The sequence below is a fragment of the Hippopotamus amphibius genome, chromosome 3, assembly GCF_030028045.1.
Source record: "Hippopotamus amphibius kiboko isolate mHipAmp2 chromosome 3, mHipAmp2.hap2, whole genome shotgun sequence".
In the NCBI taxonomy this organism is placed as follows: Eukaryota; Metazoa; Chordata; class Mammalia; order Artiodactyla; family Hippopotamidae; genus Hippopotamus; species Hippopotamus amphibius.
This window is the reverse complement of record NC_080188.1, coordinates 18,716,981-18,738,187: the sequence shown is the minus strand read 5'-3', so window position 1 is coordinate 18,738,187 and position 21,207 is coordinate 18,716,981. Positions and strand designations below refer to the sequence as shown.

At 37.4% G+C, this 21,207-nt stretch overlaps 1 protein-coding gene across 9 annotated transcripts in view; it reads right to left on the bottom strand.

The window, feature by feature from the left end:
- The window catches only part of KLHL5 (kelch like family member 5), an 82,141-nt gene that overhangs the window by 10,224 nt on the left and 50,710 nt on the right, over positions 1 to 21,207 (bottom strand). For all 9 annotated transcript variants that reach the window (XM_057727879.1, XM_057727881.1, XM_057727882.1 and 6 more), the window contains 3 exons: positions 20,806 to 20,992; positions 9,936 to 10,160; positions 6,189 to 6,351 (listed from right to left, as the gene is read on the bottom strand). In XM_057727879.1, coding sequence (XP_057583862.1) covers positions 6,189 to 6,351; positions 9,936 to 10,160; positions 20,806 to 20,992 — 575 coding nt within the window. The remainder of the gene's footprint in view (positions 1 to 6,188; positions 6,352 to 9,935; positions 10,161 to 20,805; positions 20,993 to 21,207) is intronic.

The window sequence follows — 21,207 nt, the reverse complement described above, 5'->3', positions numbered from 1 at the left end:
AGGAAGCTCTTTGTAGATATTTTTTCTATCATTTGAAAAAATAATAAATTCAGTTCACTGCTTGTTCAAAAGCTCACACATTTTAAATTTATGGATGCCTTAGTTAACATTTAGCTATTTTTAATTCCTGAGAAATAATATTTGAACAATATCAAATTTCTGCCCATTAAAACTATAAGTATTTATATTTGGGTAAATACACATATGTAAGAGACAGATTTCATAATTTTAATTCATAATTTAAAGTACCTATGCCACTCAAACTGGTTTTTAAATAAGATGATCATATCAAACAGCAAAATATGGTTGTAGCAGTATCTTGTTCTAAACTTAAAATATATTAATAGTATGAAATTTGAAATTTGAAACTTCAATCTATTAAAAATTTTATCCATTAAAAACTATTTTTTGTGTGCGACTGTTCTTAATAGTAAGCTTTCCTCATCTTTAGCTAACACTTGGTAGAATTATCTAAATATGAATCATAGAATATTAGAAGGAATCAACAACCAGAAAATGTCAATAAATAAAAACACATGTACATACACACACAGTATAAAAGGCTTCCAGGCACTCTACCCTCTTCACAGTGAATTCATGGGTCTTCCTTGTGAAAAGTGGTGTAGTACAGTGATTAAGATCATGAACTCTGGAGTCAGACTCTCTGGGTTTGAATCCTGCTTCTACCACTTTTCACTTCCTAGCTGTTACTGTGGACAAGTTATTTAATCCCCATCTACCTGAACTTCCATAAAATCTAGAAGCCCTGCCTCACAGGATTACTGTGATCAAATTTAAAGTACTTTGAATATTGCTTGGCACATGGTAAAATAAACATGATATAAGTGTTAAAGAGGAAAAAGAAATTCTGACTCTGCATTCTTTTAGAAAATGGTATTTTAGGAGATGTTAAATGTACAAACAACATTCATACTGGGATAATATTAAGGGCTAAAATGTACTGGTAACACTTTCTGAAGAATCATATCTCAAGCAATGGCTTTCAAACTGTATTCTAAGACCAGGACTCTGTGGAGGACTTTAGGGGGCCCCCAAAATGATTCATTTAAAATTAAAGTTTAAAAAGTAGTTTTAATTTTCAAAAATATCACCTGGCTCAATTAAATGTCATGCAAGATTCAGAACTCATTTTTCTTCCCCATAATAGTATCTATTACAATAAAAAGAGAAATATTATGTCAAATTGAGATAGTATTATATACTATGTATTTAAAAATAAGATTTAGGTCTCACCCAACTTCTAAAATTATGATCAAGAATACAAGTGGGTTGATAGATATTGTTTGAGATTCAGCTGAGAAAAAAAATGTCTACTACTTTCAAACTACTTGAGCAACTTAACTGAACAATTTCCTGTGATTCTAATTAAACTGCTCTAGTAGTTAAAATAACTATTACCAATTTCAGCTTCTTAACTGTGAATCAGGATTTTCGTCATACTGGACAACCAAAACAAAACACAGAAATAATCTGTGTTCTTTAAAACAGACTTATTCTTCTACACTGATTTTTATAGTTAAGTAAATATTATAAACTCACTTATAATAAATTTTAAATAAGCTTATTATAAACTTGAACTTCCATCTGCCTTAAGTATTGAGGTGTTTGTAAGATTTCACTTGAAAGAAAGATTCTATTGCCAAAAGTATATGCCAGCCAGTGGCTTAAAAGTAGCCTGAGCACCTGGAAGTCTAGATAAAGCTTCTTTCTGTCAAATGTGGCAGAAATAAAAATTTTAACACCTTCAAAATTTTAAGATACAGAGTGTAACTCATAAAACATAAAACAGTTCTTCCCTACAGAAACAACTATATTTTGCATCAGGAAGCACTGTAAAATAATTCAAAATAACAAAAACAGTGGTTAATCAGGCTTTTCATTTTATAAATTAAAGAAACTGAGGCACAGAGAAATGACTTGTTCTAAATCACAAAGGACTGGTAGAGAGAAGATACATAATTTTTTTTCAATCAACTGCATATTATAAAAAATTAACAACATAATTTTCATTTTTTTTCAGATTCTGGATTTATATCCCAAAGTGGACACTAACAAAATATTCTGGAACATTGCTACTTTATTTTAACGCAAGCTTAGAAAAATGGTGGTTGATGGATTAATACATCCTCTGCTTGGGGTGATTAAAGCACTACTGCATATAAACAGTACCAGGATATTCTTCACTAAGGTTGCACACTTCAGATTTATGTGCTGGATACTGTGCTAGGTGTAAGAAACAAAAAGTTAGGTCAGGTCATTCAAGACCGTGATCTGCTACAGGAGAGAGACCAGTCGGTAACTACAATAATAGAGTGGTACGTGCTGTAATACAATTATATACAAATTACGTACAGTAAAACTGCTGAGGATGAAATGCACAATGAGTGTAGGGGGAATGAAGAGATGAGAGTGGGGCCTGGAGGTTTCCTGTAGGTGATTTTTGAGCAAGTTTCAAGGATGCTGAGTTTGCCAGAAAGGAAAGTTGGGGAAACAACATTCTAAGACAGATGGTATCGGTTAAAAGATAATAGGAGTGTGAAACAAAATGAGTTTTTCAGAAATAGATTAGTTCTGCTGGAGTGTATAATGCATGACAGAGGAGAGAGAAGAGGCTAGAGAGGTGGACAGAGGCGAGATCATAAAGGAGGCTTGGTCAGATAAGCTGCTGAAAGGTTTTAAGTAGGAAAGTGACATGGTCCCAATTATGTTTTAGGTAGAACATTAGGTGAGTCTCTAAAATGAAGAATGCAAGGGAGAGAGTTAAGGTTAGGGGCAAAGTGACCAGTTTACCCCAATAGACCAGTTACAATCACAACTTAGATATACTATACTTTCAAAATCGTCTTACTATTTAGTAGAGAAGAAGTCCTTAGCTTCTGATATGATTATTATGTGGTCTCAGAATTATACTCAATAAATGGTACTTCAGGTAGGTTAAAGACAGAAATATTTATTTTTCATCAGAGAGCAAGAAAAGGTAAAAAAGTAAGATACTTCTGTGCCTAGAAGTCCAGGGTACTGTAGGTCTGGAAATCAGGTTTTAGAGAAGGCACTTATTCTTATGTCCTCTATTAGAAATAAATATTTCTACCCAGAAATAGTCATTTCTTTTTTTTTAACTTTCTATATTCTTTGGTGGCTGACTCTCCTATGAAAGAATTAGGAAAGAAATGTAGTGATAAAATTTGAAGTTATTTCTTTAGCTAAAACAAATGAGGGGAGGTGAATTGAGATCAAATACATTAAAAAAAGGGTTTATATTTCTGTATCTGATTACTTGTAATAGTACTAAAAATTAACAAAAAAAGGAACGTAACTAGTAGGTCCTGAGGAAACAAGACTTTAGGTCATATAGGAGTTGGGTTTCTTTAAAGGCCATAAGATGGTTTAAGACTGTTTACAATTATTTGTATTTTTCTGATAAAACTCAATTCAAAGAAAACTTAGAGGTAATTGCTTCCACATTTGAAATTTGTGTAATAAGCTGCTGATTGAAATTCAAAAAAAAAAAAAAGACTTTAGGTCATAAAATATAAAAATGTTACTAACATTGCCTCATTTTTAAAAAATAATCAGTAACAATCCAACAAATAATTTTAAGTCTCTATTTTAACCTTGATTCTTTCCTCTTTCTGGAAATGATGATAAAACATTTTAAGCAAGTAAAGGTATGCAACAAACAACTTTTATTTGATAACCATAAGGGCTTCATTTTGTGGAAGAAAGGCCTGAAAAAGATATGGTATATTTAGCCATTGAGTGTTAGCTCTATCCAAATCTGTTTATTCTATTTAGAGCAGATAAGAAGCAAGAAAGCACCTCTTTCTAAATGCATTCTAGTTTTCAGCAGTTTACCAAGCTAAGAAAGAAGTAAAAGTAAGGAAAAATCAGTAGAAGAGATGGAAGGAATTATTTAGGGAAACATGAGAGAGCCCATACAACTTTTAAAAGATCATATACTTTTAAAGCTATAATAAACCACCAGATTTTGACTATATTGAATATTTATACAAAATTTATTCACATAAAATAACTAGAAATTTATAATATCTGTGCATTAGAATAAAAGACCAACAATGTTGAGCTATTTATATTTAGAACTATTATAAAAAGAGACTTAAGGAAACTCTCCCATTTACCACTGCAACAAAAAGAATAAAATACCTAGGAATAAACTTGCCTAAGGAGGCAAAAGACCTGTATGCAGAAAACTATAAGACACTGATGAAAGAAATCAAAGACGATACAAGCAGATGGAGGGACATACCATGTTCTTGGATTGGAAGAATCGACATTGTGAAAATGACTATCCTACCCAAAGCAATTTACAGATTCAATGCAACCTCTATCAAATTATAAAAGGCATTTTTCACAGAACTAGAACAAGAAATTTTATGATTTGTATGGAAACACAAAAGACCCCGAACAGCCAAAGCAACCTTGAGAAGGAAAGACGGAGTTGGTGGAATCAGGCTTCCTGACTTCAAACTATACCACAAGGCCACAGTGATCAAGACAGTATGGTACTGGCACAAAAACAGAAAGGTAGATCAATGGGACAGAATAGAGAACCCAGAGATAAACCCACACACATATGGGCACCTTAACTTTGACAAAGGAGGCCAGAATATACAATGGAAAAAAGACAGCCTCTTCAATGAGTGGTGCTGGGAAAATTGGACAGCAACATGTCAAAGAATGAAATTAGAACACTTCCTAACACCATACACAAAAATAAACTCCAAATGGATTAAAGACCTACATGTAAGGCCAGACACTATAAAACTCCTAGAGGAAAACATAGGCAGAACACTCTATGACATACATCAAAGCAACATCCTTTTTGACCCACCTCCTAGAATCATGGAAATAAAATCAAGAATAAACAAATGGGACCTCATGAAACTTAGAAAAACCATAAACAAGACAAGAAGACAGCCCTCAGAATGGAAGAAAATACTTGCCAACGAAGCAACAGACAAAGGATTAATCTCCAAAATATACAAGCAGCTCATGCAGCTTAATACCAAAAAAGCAAATAACTCAATCCACAAATGGGCGGAAGACCTAACTAGACATTTCTCCAAAGAAGACACGCAGATGGCTAACGAACACATGAAAAGATGCTCAACATCACTAAGCATTATAGAAATGCAAGGCAAAGCCACAATGAGCTCTCACCTCACACCGGTCAGAACAGCCATCATCAAAAAATCTAGAAACAATAAATGTTGGAGAGGGTATGGAGAAAAGGGAACTCTCCTGCACTGTTGGTGGGAATGTAAGCTGGTACAGCCACTATGGAAAACAGTATGGAGGTTCCTTAAAAAACTAAAAATGGAACTACCATGTGACCCAGTAATCCCACTCCTGGGCATATACCCAGAGAAAACCATAATTCAAAAAGAAACATGTACCATAATGTTCACTGCAGCACTATTTACAATAGCCAGGACATGGAAGCAACCTAAATGCCCACCAACAGATGAATGGATAAAGAAGATGTGGCATATATATACAATGGAATATTACTCAGCCATAAAAAGGAATGAAGCTGAGCTATATGTAATAAGGTGGACAGACCTAGAGACTGTCATACAGAGCGAAGTAAGCCAGAAAGAGAAAAACAAATACCGTATGCTAACTCAAATATATAGAATCCGAAGAAACTGTACTGATGAACCCAGTGACAGCAGCAAGAGTGGAGATGCAGATGTAGAGAATGGACTTGAGGACACGGGGCTGGAGTGGGAGGTGGGGGGTGAAGGGGAAGCTGGGATGAAGTGAGAGAGTAGCATAGACATAGATACACTACCAAATGTAAAATAGATAGCTAGTGGGAAGTTGCTGTATAACAAAGGGAGATCAACTCGATGATGGGTGATGCTGTAGAGGGCCAGGACAGGGAGGGTGGGAGGGAGTCATGGGAGGGATGGGATATGGGGATATATGTATAAATACAGCTGATTCACTTTGGTGTACCTCAAACACTGGTACAAGAGTGTAAAGCAATTATATTCCAATAAAAAGCTTAAAAAAAAAAGACTATTTAAAAAGTTTGTTTATATCACAAGTTCATGATTTCTATATATCTTTAAGTTAGACATGATACAGCTTGATACTTCTAGTTTATTGTGTTTTAAGTGGAACTTTAAATATTTCCTTACTTTCCACTTAGTACTGCCACACCTACTGTGCTTCTGGGAGTGGACATAGTGGCAACAAAATTCCACTGGCGAGCCTGAGGGTCCCATCTTTCCACTGTATTTAGATAGCTCCAACCATCATGCCCTCCTACTGCATACATAGGACCTTCCAATACAGCCACACCTAGAAAGAGACAGGAAAGAAGCAATGACTCAAAAATCTTTTAATTGAAATATAAGTACAATGAACCTTTAATATGCAAATTTAACTGAACAAAAATTTATGATAGATATCTGGCTTCCTTACAGCTCTTCTTGGTAGATAGGTGGTTGGATGAGGGGGAGAAATAGCACTGTAGCCCTGGTCTTAAAAGTTTTAGAGGCAGTACTTTGAGGTGTAACAGGGGAAAGTTATTTAAAAAGTATGCAAGATGCACACACTGCCATGTTTAAAATATTTTTCAGTAATTCGGACTTACAATATATTAGCAAACAGCAACTTTATTCCTTTCTCCCTTTAATTCAAATTCATGAGATTTCACTCTAGTTAGATTTGATACCACAATCTATTGGTGTGTTTCATTGCAGGGGAACGAAGCCAGATTCATTCGTTCATTTATTCAACAAATAGCTATTGAGTTTCTACTAAGTGTCAGGCACTTAACAGAACATAATAGATAAAGGCACTGCCCTGATGGACCTAATATTTTAGTTGGGAAACAGATACAAAGTATATTTCATACACTGGTAAATGCTAATATGAAAAAAAGGAGCAAATTAAAAGGGTAGAGAGGATCAAGGGAGACCTCGCAGATAAAGTGACATTTGAACAAAAATGTGAATGAGGTTAGGAAACCAGACATGCAGGTATCTGGGGGAGGAGAAGGTGAGATAAAGGGAACAGTATGTACAAAGGCCCTGAGGCATGTTTAGTGTGTCTGTGGTACATACAGCAAGGATACCAGTTGACTGTGGAGGGTGAGTAAGGGGGAGAGTGCAGGAGATGAGGGGATGAGGGGAAGGGTGGAGTCAAATCATGTGGTGGTCGGGACTACTGTAAGGACTTTGGATTTTATTCTAAATGAGATGGAAAGCCGACAGAGTTCTGAGAAGAGGTATGACATGACCATAGTTAGGTGAGATATAAATATGTATCACTTGAAGGCCAACATATTATGATACGGACATTTATTTTTGTGAAATCATGGCCAGAAGACATAGTCACCATTCATGTATGATCCAAGCCAACTTATCTCATTCCATTCATTTGTGTCCTTCCAGTACTGGCTATGGGATACCTATCGATCGATCGATCTATCTATCTATCTATCTATCTCCAATTATATATGATACATACCCAATTTTATGTACATAAGGTGTGTGTGTAATTAATTTAAAATTTACTTAAGTAAAGATTTCTTTTAAAAGTTCAAATTTAAAACATTATTTAATACAAGGTAAATTAGTAAGAACAAAGCTGTTTTGAATGACATAAAAATGGAAATAAAGACTTAAAGAAGGCACTTTGAGAGGTATGATCATTCTCCTTTGAACTTGCTGCAGTTCAATAAAGTCTTTTGTATGGTACCTAGAACTCATGGTAGTATTCTATGCACAATCTCACCTGCATAAGACATAGCTGGATCATGGGCACTCTCATTCGATGTAATATTATATCTATAAGATTTCTTTAAGTTAGAATTGACTTTCTTTTCCCCATAGTAGGGGAAAGTTTGCAACTGAATCACACTTTTGACCCTGGATTTTATGGTCAAAACAAGTTTATAAGTCCCATTCATGCTGCTTTTAAGATATATCTTCCCATCCTGTGCCTATGTAATAATTGATTTTATGGATTCAAGGGTAATGTTTTATGGTTTTCTTTGTTAAATTTCATATAGTTAATTTTAAGCTCCTCTCTCAGTACCTTAATTCTCTGGTTTTACTCACTTACCTAACTTGAAATTTAAGATCATCTCTCACTGAAACCTAACTGCAACTAGTAGAATGCCTTGTCTCTTTCATCTTTTGCTGTACCCACTACCATACCAATCTTCATGCCTAGATAATTTTCATTGGCCTTTTGGGTAACCCCTACTCTGGTGCTCAGTATTACTAAATTGAGTATAGTGGAAAGCTATGCCTATCCAAACTCAACTATCCCTTCACTGCTACTCGTTTATCTTTTAATTCATCTTTTATGATAACCTATCAAATTCTTTATTGCAACTATTTTAAACCTTTACTAAATTGTGACAAATTGACAATATGGTCACAAATTCTTCCTTTCCCAGAATACATGCTTATTTGCAATGTGATTCTTATAGGTCCTCCCATCAAGAGGAGGAGTTTATTTTTCTATCCTTTGAATCTGAGCTTGGCCATGTGACTTGTTCTGGCCAACGGGATGTTAGCAAACATGAGGCAAGCAGAAGCCTGAGAAGCGTCTGTGCATTGGCGCTTGCCTTCTCCTACCGCTTGTGAAACCCTGTGACTGCCACCACGTGAAGAAGCCTGGGCTAGCCCGAATGGTTAGTCATAGGGCCCAGTTGCCTCTGCTGCCCAGGCGGATGGCCTGTCTACCACTACACATGTGAGTGAGGCCATTCTAGACCAACCAGCCAACCAGCCTGCCTGCCCACCCTACATTCATGAGAAAACCCAGCAGAGATCTTCTAAGACAGCCCGGACTAGAAGAACTGCCCAGCTGATGCACAGACCCATGAGCTAAATAAATGGTTCTTAGTTTAAGCCTCTAAGTTATTTTTGTTTTTTAATATTTTATTTATTTGTTTTTGGCTGCATTGGGCCTTAGTTGAGGCATGCGGGATCTTCATGTGGCATGTGAGCTCTTTGTTGCAGCACACAGGCTTCTCTCTAATTGTGGTGTGTGGGCTCAGCAGTTGTGGCATGCAGGTTTAGTTGCCCTGAGGCATGTGGGATTTTAGTTCCCCGATCAGGGATCCAACCCGCATCCCCTGCACTGGAAGGTGGATTCTTTACCACTGGACCACCAGGGAAGTCTCAAGCCTCTAAGTTTTAAAGTGGCTTGTTATGTAGCAAAATCTGGATGATACACATATATTGCAAGCCTCATCTCACTTTATTTCCACCTCCTTCACTCTCATCAAACAACACTTTCTATTTCATCTGGTCTCTCTCCTATGAGAAAAGAGAGGTCATCTGATACAAGATTCCTAAATTCTCTTCTATTCATTTCAGAATGAAGGTAAAGACAGTGTCTTCCTCACCTTTGTATACCGACAGAACAGAGAGAATGGCGCACAGCACACACTAATCAACATCTGCTCAGTGAATTACTGAAGTGAAGAATGAAAAGTTTCTATCATCACATTCTCTGTGCCACCTCAAAATTTTTCTGCATCTTACTCATCTCTGCTTAAAAACCAAGAGATGTAGATAGAGATGCAGAAAAACAATAATGCTAAAGATTCTTAAATAAGCATTTCAATTAGGTTAGATGACACTAATTGTCAACATAGAACACACATGTCAAAAGGTGGTTTGTCAGTCCATTGTCCTACACTACAATTCTTAAATATTCATGTTTTCATTTGTGCTGGTTGCACAATATACACTTATGTACATGCTTGTTTTCTCTGCTTCTACTTCTCAGATAACCGGGAGCACGTGAAGGAATGCTTGGTGACTGCTGGTGGCTCAGTCTTCTTCCGACTAGTAAAGAATGTGAAAATGCTGTGTAAGCCTAGTATGTGACATTACGAACAAAGCTGCAATTAAACTTACCAAGGCCATGCCTATGTGTAGACATAGGAGGCATCACACTCCAAGTTTTTGTTTTGGGGTTGTAGCATTCTACAGTGTTCAAAGTCTTCAGTCCGTCTCTTCCTCCAACCACATACAGTTTATCATCTAACACTGCAACGCCGAACTGCAGCCTCCTCCCATTCATATTTGCTACGGGAGTCCACATATTTGTACGGAGATCATACTTTTCAATGCTTGTTGCTCCTGAAAAGTAATGGACAGAAGTTACGCAAATAAAAGGCTTACCATGATTGAGTATTTTATGAAGTTAGACATACAAAAGTATATTATTAGCAGTGACAGTAATACTTTTAATATATTCCAATAAGCCACTTCCTTGTTTGTATCTCTGTCCTCATCTCCTACTATTCTCTAATACATACACCAGGCTCTGGTACTAAGAGGTCACGTGTGAAAGGATTATCTGTTAAAAGGGGCTGAGAAGCAACAGCCAGAAGTGGGAGGAAAGTAGGGTAGCTCAGCATGATGGAAGCCTAAGTAAAAAAAAGTGTATAGCTGCTGAGAGGATCAAGTAAGATGAAGACTAAAAAGCATGACTGGATTTAGCTGCATGGAGGTCACCAATGACTTTGGGCAGAGTCCCTTGTTTGAGAATTGAGACATGATTGGGAGGTGAAATGGAGACAGTGAGCCTAGACGATTCTTCTAAAATTCTGGCTACGAAAAGGAAGAGAGAGATAAGAATTAGTAGGCTGAGGGAGGTTTTGTTTTGTTTTGCTTTGTTTGCTTCTTTTTTTTTTTTTGGCGCATGGGCTTAGTTGCTCCGCAGCATGTGGGATCTTCCTGGGCCAGGGATCAAACCCGTGTCCTCTGCGTTGGCAGGCAGATTCTTAACCACTGCACCACCTAGGAAGCCCATGCTTTTAAAAGTGGAAAAACTTGAGTTAATGGGAAGGATCTAGTTGTGGGGAAGGAAGCTGAAAATATAGGAGATGAAGGGATCCTCATTAATGGTGTGAGGTTCCTGAGGAAGCAAGAAAGGTCAGTATCAGGGCACAGGCGAGGGGCTTTCCTAGGAGGAAGAGCATACACACTCTACTGCAACCAGGAAGGACAAGAGCAGAAGTGTGGATCAAGTGCTTTGGGAACTATGAGAATAGAAAGTTTAGGGAACAACTGCCTGATGGTGTGTACATTTTTTTTAAGAATTAGAAGATTCAAAGAACTATTTTGTTCTCTTTATGAAGTAAAAACAGTGGAGATAAGAAAAAAAAAAGACCCACTGTTCTAAGACAAACACCTAAGCCCCAGTTATGAAGAGGTTCAATTAGTATCTACTTTACTTCTCTCTTCTAAGTCACTAATAAACATGCTATCAGTGCTATTCTTACAGAATTACAATCAAGACAACCATTTATTGTAAAGTATTTGTTACAATTAGGTCACCAGAGCACTGATGCTATCAATGTCTCCTAAAATTTAGAAATAGTTTTGCCACACACACACACACACACACACATACACACAGCAAGAAACCTTTGAAGGTTCATAGTCTTATGAACTAGTAACTAAAAATTCTTTTGCTAATATTAAACATAATTCTTAAAAACATAAGACTAAAATACAGTCTAAAACATATTTTATTTTATTATTTTTTTTATCTATTTTATTTTATTTTATTTTATTATTTTTTTGGGGGGGGGTACATCAGGTTCAATCATCTGTTTTTATACACATATCCCCGTATTCCCTCCCTTCCTTGACTCCCCCACCTCGAGTCCCCGCCACCCTCCCTGCCCCAGCCCTCTAAGGCATCTTCCATCCTCGAGTTGGACTCCCTTTGTTATACAACAACTTCCCACTGACTATTTTACAGTTGGTAGTATATATATGTCTATGCTACTCTCTCGCTTCGTCTCAGCTTCCCCTTCACCCCCCGCCCCCTCCCATACCTTGAGGTCTCCAGTCCATTCTCTGTATCTGCGTCCTTGTTCTTGTCACTGAGTTCATCCGTACCATTTTTAGATTCCGTATATGTGAGTTAGCATACAATATTTGTCCTTCTCTTTCTGACTTACTTCACTATGTATGACAGATTGTAGTTCTATCCACCTCATTACATATAGCTCCATCTCATCCCTTTTTATAGCTGAGTAATATTCCATTGTATATATATGCCACATCTTCTGTATCCATTCATTTGTTGATGGGCATTTAGGTTGCTTCCATGTCCTGGCTATTGTAAAGAGTGCTGCAATAAACATTATGGTACACGTTTCTTTTGGGATTATGGTTTTCTTTGGGTATATGCCCAGGAGTGGGATTACTGGATCATATGGTAGTTCTATTTGTAGTTTTTTAAGGAACCTTCAAATTGTTTTCCATGGTGGCTGTACCAACTTACATTCCCACCAACAGTGCAGGAGAGTTCCCTTTTCTCCACACCCTCTCCAACATTTGTGGTTTCCAGACTTTGTGATGATGGCCATTCTGACTGGTGTGAGGTGATACCTCATTGTGGCTGTGACTTGCATTTCTCTGATGATGAGTGATGTTGAGCATCTTTTCATGTGTGTGTTGGCCATCTGTATGTCTTCTTTGGAGAAATGTCTATTTAGGTCTTCTGCCCATTTGTGGATTGGGTTATTTGCTTTTTTGGTGTTAAGCTGCATGAGCTGTTTATATATTTTGGAGGTTAATCCTTTGTCCGTTGTTTCATAGGCAATTATTTTTTCCCATTCTGAGGGTTGCCTTTTAGTCTTGTTTATGGTTTCTTTTGCTGTGCAAAAGCTTTTAAGTTTCATGAGGTCCCATTCGTTTATTCTTGATTTTATTTCCCTGATTCTAGGAGGTGGGTCAAAAAGGATGTTGCTTTGATGGATGTCATAGAGTGTTCTGCCTATGTTTTCCTCTAGGAGTTTTATAGTGTCTGGCCTTACATGTAGGTCTTTAATCCGTTTGGAGTTTATTTTTGTGTATGGTGTTAGGAAGTGTTCTAATTTCATTCTTTTACATGTTGCTGTCCAATTTTCCCAGCACCACTTATTGAAGAGGCTGTCTTTTTTCCATTGTATACTTGTGCCTCCTTTGTCAAAGATAAGGTGCCCATATGTGTTTGGGCTTACTTGCGAGTTCTCTATTCTATTCCATTGATCGTCCTTTCTGTTTTTGTGCCAGTACCATACTGTCTTGATCACTATGGCCTTGTAGTATAGTTTGAAGTCAGGAAGCCTGATTCCACCGACTCCATTTTTCCTTCTCAAGATTGCTTTGGCTATTCGGGGTCTTTTGCGTTTCCATACAAATCGTAAGATTTCTTGCTCTAGTTCTGTGAAAAATGCCACTGGTAATTTGATCGGGATTGCATTGAATCTGTAAATTGCTTTGGGTAGTACAGACATTTTCACGATGTTGATTCTTCCAATCCAGGAACATGGTATGTCCCTCCATCTGTTTGTGTCGTCTTTGATTTCTTTCATCAATGTCTTAAAGTTTTCTGCATACAGATCTTTTGCCTCCTTAGGCAGGTTTATTCCTAGGTATTTTATTCTTTTGGTTGCAATGGTGAATGGGAGAGTTTCCTTAATTTCTCTTTCTGCTCTTCCGTTGTTAGTGTATAGGAATGCAAGAGATTTCTGTGCATTAATTTTGTATCCTGCTACTTTACTAAACTCATCAATGAGTGCTAGCAGTTTTCTGGTAGAGTCTTTAGGGTTTTCTATATATAATATCATGTCATCTGGAAAGAGTGACAATTTGACTTCTTCTTTTCCAATTTGGATTCCTTTTATTTCTTTTTCTTCTCTGATTGCTGTGGCTAAAACTTCCAAAACTATGTTGAATAATAGTGGTGAGAGTGGACACCCTTGTCTTGTTCCTGTTCTTAGAGGGAATTCTTTCAGTTTTTCTAAAACATATATTTTAAAAAACATATCTCCAAATAACAAAATCTTAGTAATTGCAAAATCCTATGTAAAAGTTTGAAACTCCCATAATTTATACTGAAGGATTAACCTTTAAAAAAAGTAAGCACAAATATATTCTGACATTTTTTTTAGTGGCTATTTAGAACCATTACTGGCTTATTTGCTGGGGTCCACACTAAACAGATATATGAAGGGACCAAGAACCCAATAATCAGGATTCCCGTCCAACTAACGCAAATTGTTCTTCATTATGAAGACACTGGGATTAAGATAAGCCAAGGCCTGGGAAGATAGCCTGAATAGGAGAGAACCTCAGAGCATTTGATTATTAAGACAGACTTAGAAATAAAGTTGGTTAAGCAGCACAGGCCAGATCATAGAAAGTCTTGAAACTTAGAAAGAGGAATTTGTACCTTATGTAGTAAGAAATAAAGGTTGCTGGAGTTTCTGAGCAGAGTAATGGCATGTTAACAGAAGAGTTAACATTACAGTTAAGCAGAGGATAGTCTCCAGAGTCAAAACGCCTGTTTGAATCCTGATTCCACCACTAATTAGCTATGTGATCCTAGGAAAGTTATTTAACTTCTCTAAGTCTCAGTATCCTCCTCTATAAAAGAGGGCAATAATAACATTCAGCTTTGAGAGTTGCTAGGAAGATGAAATAATGTAGGTCAAGTGCTTAGCATAATACCTGACATCTATTAACAATATAATGAATGCTATTCCCACAAAATAAACATGATCAAAATTTGTGGGCTGATAGAAGGCTAACTGAAATTAGCAAGACAGCAGTGGAAATGTGGAAGAATAAGAGTCATTTGCAAGAAGTCACTTGGTGACAGAGTTTAAATTTGAGAGAGAGAGAGAGGAAGAGAGAGAAGGGGAGAGGAGGAGAGAGAGAGGAGATATGTATTGTTTACTTGGCTACTTAGTATGTGAGTTTCCTTCCCAAGCTTGGGGAATTTTCCACTGTACGTATGACCTTGATGGGAGGCAGGAACCCACCTTCCAGAAAACTGAAAAGACAGATATTCTCTTTGTCCTTGGAATTTTAGGGCCTAGGACTGACCTAAAGCTAGTCAAATGGATGTCTGCACCCGGAATTTAACATCCAAAGCAGAAATTATAAGGAAGCAGGGACAGAGGATGTAGTCCTACCCATTCCTCAACAGCCTTCCAATAAATTTCCTATTTGCTTAAATGAGCTAGAGTTGATGTCCACTGAAGAGTACTGAACCATGATCCCAAGCTCTCAAGTCTGGGAGACACGGTCAGAGAAGATCTGGATACATGAAGCTTGAGGTGAAAGTCAAACATCAAATAGATATTTTATACAAGTTTCAGATATGAGAATAAAATCAAAGTGCAAGATTGATATATGGAATCTAAGATATGACACAAATGAACTTACCTACGAAACAGAAACAGACTCACAGACATAGAAAACAGACTTGTGGTTGCCAAGGGGGAGGGGGAGTGGGGGAGGGATGGATTGGGAGTTTGAGATTAGCAGATGCAAACTATTATATATAAAATGGATAAACAACTAGGTCCTACTGCATAGCACAGGGAACTATATTCAATATCCTGTGATAAACCATCATGGAAAAGAATATGAGAACGGATGTATATATAACTGAATCACTTTGCCATATAGCAGAAATTAACACAATACTGTAAATCAACTGTACTGCAATAAAATAAATTTAAAAAATAAAAGTGAGAGAGTATAATCAATACAGAAATAACAGTTAAAGCCTTGAAAAAGAGAGGAAAAGATAGAGGAGAAGACGAAGTGCCAGTAATGACTACAAAGCCAAGTACCAGTTCCAGGCACATAGTGGATACTTAATAAGTATTTGCAGATTGATTATCTGGACAGTGGAGATCTCCAAAAATGTTCACATACTTACACTATAACTCCAATCAGTTATCTTACTTTACGTATATCTGCAACATTCAGTCATCAAGCCTATATTTAGAACTTAAGCATTTACACATACATAGCACTATGTTACATGCTATGTGAGATAACAGCTATATTTGTATCTATATCTATATCTCTGTTTCCGTGAACCTAAAAATTAGATAACAAAGCAAGATTTTCTTTTCTTTTTTTTTTAAGCTCTTTATTGGAACATAATTGCTTTACACTTTCTGCCAGTTTTTGCTGTACACCAAAGTGAATCAGCTGTATTTATACATATATCCCCATATCCCCTCCCTCTTGTGAGTCCTTCCCACCTTCCCTATGCTAGCCCTCTAAGTCATCACCCATCATCGAATTGATCTCCCTGTGTTATGCAGCAGCTTCCCACTAGCTATCTATTTTACATTTGGTAGTGTATATATGTCAATGCTATTCTCTCACTTTGTCCCAACTTCCCCTTCCCCTCCCCCACCCCTCCCCCACGTCCCATGTCCTCAAGTCCGTTCTCTACATCTGCATCTTTATTCTTGCCCTGTCACTGGGCTCATCAGTACCATTCTTTTAGGTTCCATATACAGTAAAACCTTGGATTGCGTGTAACTTGTTCTGCGAGTGTTCTGCAAGACAAGCAAACATTTCTAATAAGTTTTAACTTGATAAACGAGTGATGTCTTGCAATACAAGTAGTACATGATGCCAAATGTCACATGATCACAACTGAGCCAATGGTTCCTCTCTCTCTCTCGCTGCAGGATTTCTCCAATTCTGCTTGGAGAAAACTGTGGCCTGATTGTGTTCTTGCACGTGTCTTAGAGGGGCTTGCTCATGAACAGGAGCTGCCAGTTGTTGATGAAAATGTGTCCTTGAGGAAGACTATGGGACTGGAGGTGAATGAGGACGACATTCAAGAGCTGGTGGAGGAACATGGCCAGGAGCCGACCACTGACGAACTGATGGATCTGCATCGCGAGCAACAGCCAAGAGGTTATGGAGGAGATCTTGTCTGCAGAGGAGGAGGAGAAAAAGGTGGAGGAATCCCTCACCTCAAATGAGATTAGGGAGATGTGTAAAATGTGGGAAACAATGCAAAATTTTGTAGAAAAGCACCACCCAATAAGGCTGTAGCAGTGTGAGCAATGAATCTGTTTAACGACAACGCAATGTCACATTTCTGCAAAATTCTCAAAAGGAGGCAAAAGCAAATGTCATTGGATAGGTTCCTTGTTAAAGGTGCATGGAAAGAAAAAGATTCCGTTGAGCCAACAGACAGCAGTGATTCCGTTAGTGATAATGAAAGTCGTCCTACACAGTAACCCTCCTCTCTCGTCTCCCTCACACCAGCCACGGAGGTTTTAAAAGGTAAGTGCAGGTTAATTTGTTTATTTTTCTTTATATTTTGTATTTTCTTTATATTTTGTATTATATTACAGTATTGTAATCATTTTTATATGAATATTTTTGGGTTATGGAACCAATCATCTGAGTTTTCATTATTTCTTATAGGGAAATTCGCTTTGATATACAAGTGCTTTGGATTACAAGCATGTTTCCAGAATGAATTATGCTCACAAACCAAGGTTTTACTGTATATGAGTTAGCATTCGGTATTTGTTTTTCTTTTTCTGGCTTACTTTGTATGACAGACTCTAGGTCCATCCCCCTCACTACAAATAACTCAATTTCACTCCTCTTTACGGCTGAGTAGATAAGTTAGGTAACAACGCAAGATTTTCAGAGCTCATACTTTTATATTCCTTTGAGAAGACGTCCCATAGAAGAGAAACCTTTAGATGTGATCTCTGCATCAAGTGCTTTAGTCATACAAGTAACACAAGAGATGGCAGAGGAAAATCTTCCTTCATTCGGCCAATACTTACTGATGCTGTCTATGTGCAAGGCACAGTTTTGGAAATATATTAGTGGGCAAAACAAAATTCTTGCTTTCCTGGAGCTTATTTGGGGTAAAGAGGTAGACAGACCATAAACAAATGTATGAGGTGCTATGAAGAAACATGAAGCAGATGAAGGAGAAAGTGGTAAGCAAGATGATTAGAAAGTGATGGGTAAGAGGTTGCTACTGAATGGTCATGGAGGTCCTCTTTGGTAAACTGGCATTTGAGAGGAGATCTGAGTGCAGAATTTCTGCTAGGCATTCTAATATCAGGGCACAGAGCATCCCAGTGAGAGGGGACAGCTAATGCTACATCCCTGATTGGCACGTTAGATGAACAGGAAGGCCAATGGGGCTGAAACAGGAGGAGGGAGGGGAGAAGTAGAATGAGCTGAGATTAGAGAGGCAGCCAGAAGTGAGAGGTATTGTCAGGGGATTGCAGGTTATTAGTACTAGGAGTTCAGAGGAAGAGGACATCAATGTATATTGAGAAATAATACACAGAAAGCTTCTAGCACAATACCTGGCACTGAGCAGGCGCTGTGTATGGTGCTTGTTGCTGTAATTGTTACTGTGAATATAACAATTGCTGCAGGAAGAGTACAAAGAATTTCCAGATACTCTTGACCCAGATTTCCCATATATTTATATGATGTTTTACATTTGCTTCCTATGTATGCATTTATGCATGTATATAGGTATATATGTATGGATGAATTTTTTTTCTGAACCATTTCAGAGTACATTGCAGAAATGATGCCTCTGTACCCCTAAATGTTTCAGTGTATCTTTCTTCTTTTGTAAGAAATCCTCTTATAAAACCACAATACAATTGTCAAAATCTGGAAATGAACACTTATACAATGCTGCTATCTAATCTACATACCTAATTCAGATTTTGTCATGTGTCCCAATTATGTCCTTCATAGCAAAAGAAAATCCAAGATGATACATTATAATAGCTGTCATGTCTCTTTACTCTCTTGTAATCTGAGATAATTCCTAAACCTTTTTTGTATTTCACGATGTTGACATTTTGGAATACTTCAGACAAGTTATTTTGTAGAATGTCTCTCAACTTGAATTTGTCTTTTTCTCATGATTAAGTCCAGGTTATATACTTTTGGCAAGAATACCACAGATGTGCAGCTGAGGTCTCAGTGCATCACATAAGAAACACAGGCTGCTGGTTAGTTTCATTACTATCAATATGACCTTTGATTATTTGCCAGGTTTCTCACTGTAAAGACACTATTTTTGGCTTAACTAATAAGCAAGTGGTTGGGAGATACTTTGAGAATAAAGATTCTGCTCTCAAACTTTCACCTACTCGTCTTAGAGAACTGAAGATTACTTTTTTTAAAGCTGTACTTTTTTTAATATATAAATAAATTAACTAATTAATTTAATTTTGGCTATGTTGGGTCTTTGTTGTTGCATGTGGGCTTTCTCTAGTTGCAGCGGGCTACTCTTTGCTGCGGTGCACAGGCTTCTCATTGTGGTGGCTTCTCTTGTTGTGGAGCTCGGGCTCTAAGCCTGTGGGCTTCAGCAGTTGTGGCTCATGGGCTTAGTTGCTCCACAGCATGTGGGATCTTTCAAGACCAGGGCTCGAACCTGTGTCCCCTGAATTGGCAGGTGGATTCTTAACCACTGCGCCACCAGGGAAGTCCTGAGAATTGATGGCTAATTAATTAATTAATTAACTGCCTGTGCTGGGTCTTCATTGCTCTACACGGGCTTTCTCTAGCTGTGGCAAGCAGGGGCTACTTTTCGTTGTAGTGCGTGGGCTCCTCATTGTTGTGGCTTCTCCTGTTGCGGAGCATGGGCTCCAGGTGCGTGGGCTTCAGTAGTAGTGGCACATGGGCTCAATAGTTGTGGTTCACGGGCTCTAAAGCGCAGGCTCAATAGTTGTGGCATACGGGCTTAGTTGCTCCGTGGCGTGTGGGATCTTTCCAGACCAGGGATCGAACCCGTGTTCCCTGCACTGGCAGGCGGATTCTTAACCACTGCACCACCTAGGAAGCCCAGTTGATGATTATTGACTGAATTATTTATTAATATGATGACTGCCAAATGGTGATTTTTCTAATCCCATCTTTGCTTCTATGTTTTAATTAGTTGGCATTCTATTGTAAGGGAAGAGTATTCCTTCTCCCTCCTTTGTTTGTATCAGTATGAATTCATGAATACTTATTTATGTATCAGTATGAATCTTTTACTATCATTATTTATTTTGATGCTGAAATTATCCCAGGTTTGGACAGTGGTACAAACTGTCTTCTGTATCTCTACAGAACTGTCTTCTGTACCTACAAACTGTAGATACGAACTGTCTTCTGTATCTCTTGACCTGTCTCCATCATTCTTTGAGCACTTCCTCACTTTCTGGCACTACAAGTTGTTCTAGGCTATCTTATACTTCTCCTGCCCTAGTGCTAGCACCAGCCATTTCTCCAAGGAGCTCTTTGGCCATATTTATTACTAATTTAAATTCATTTTTTCCTGTTCCTTTTGAAAAGATACATGCACCCCAATGCTCATTGCAGCACTATTTACAACAGCCAAGACATGGAAGCAACCTAAATGTCCATTGACAGATGAATGGATAAAGAAGATGTGGTACATATATACAATAGAATACTCCTCAGCAGTAAAAAAGAACAGAATAATGTCATGTGCAGCAACGTGGATGGACCTAGAGATTGTCATACTGAGTGAAGTAAGTCAGACAAAGAAGGACAAATATTGAATGACATCGCTTATATGTGGAATCTAAAAAAATGGTACAAATGAACTTATTATAAAACAGAGTTACAGATGTAGAAAACACATGGTTAACAGCAGGCAAAAGGGGGGAGGGATAAATTGGGAGATTGGGATTGACAGATACATACTACTATATACAAAATAGATTACTAATAAGGACCTACTGTATAGCACAGGGAGCTCTCTACTCAATACTCTGTAATGACCTATATGGGAAAAGAATCTTAAAAAGAGTGGATATATGTATATGTATAGCTGAATCACTTTGCTGTATACCTGAAACTAATGCAACAATTGTAAGTCAACTATATTTCAACAAAACATTTTAAAATATTCACTTTTTTCTGTCCCTTCAAATAAAAGATTATTTTATACCTTTTGTTGAATCCATTCCTCCAACTGCAAATAATGTACCAACAGTTGACTTCCTAGGTTTTGTCCGAGGACTTTGTAACATGGGCCGTCTCTCTGGTAGTAAGTGATACTTCATTGCTTCCATGATTAGTTTTTGACATTCTATATCATCTCGAAAAAGTACATTATTTTCCATGTCTGCTAGGAACTAGAAAAAATAGTATGTATAGTAAATAACCAAGAAAATAGTAAGATTAAAAGAATAAACTAGTTCACTAATGGGAATGATTTCATAAAAAAAATCCAAGTCTGGTCATCTATTTTTAACTAAAATAATTAACAATTACAAAACTTACGTTTTACATTCCATTGAAAAACAGAAACTGAGGAGGAGAGGTGATGTGATTTAAAATCTTAATAGTG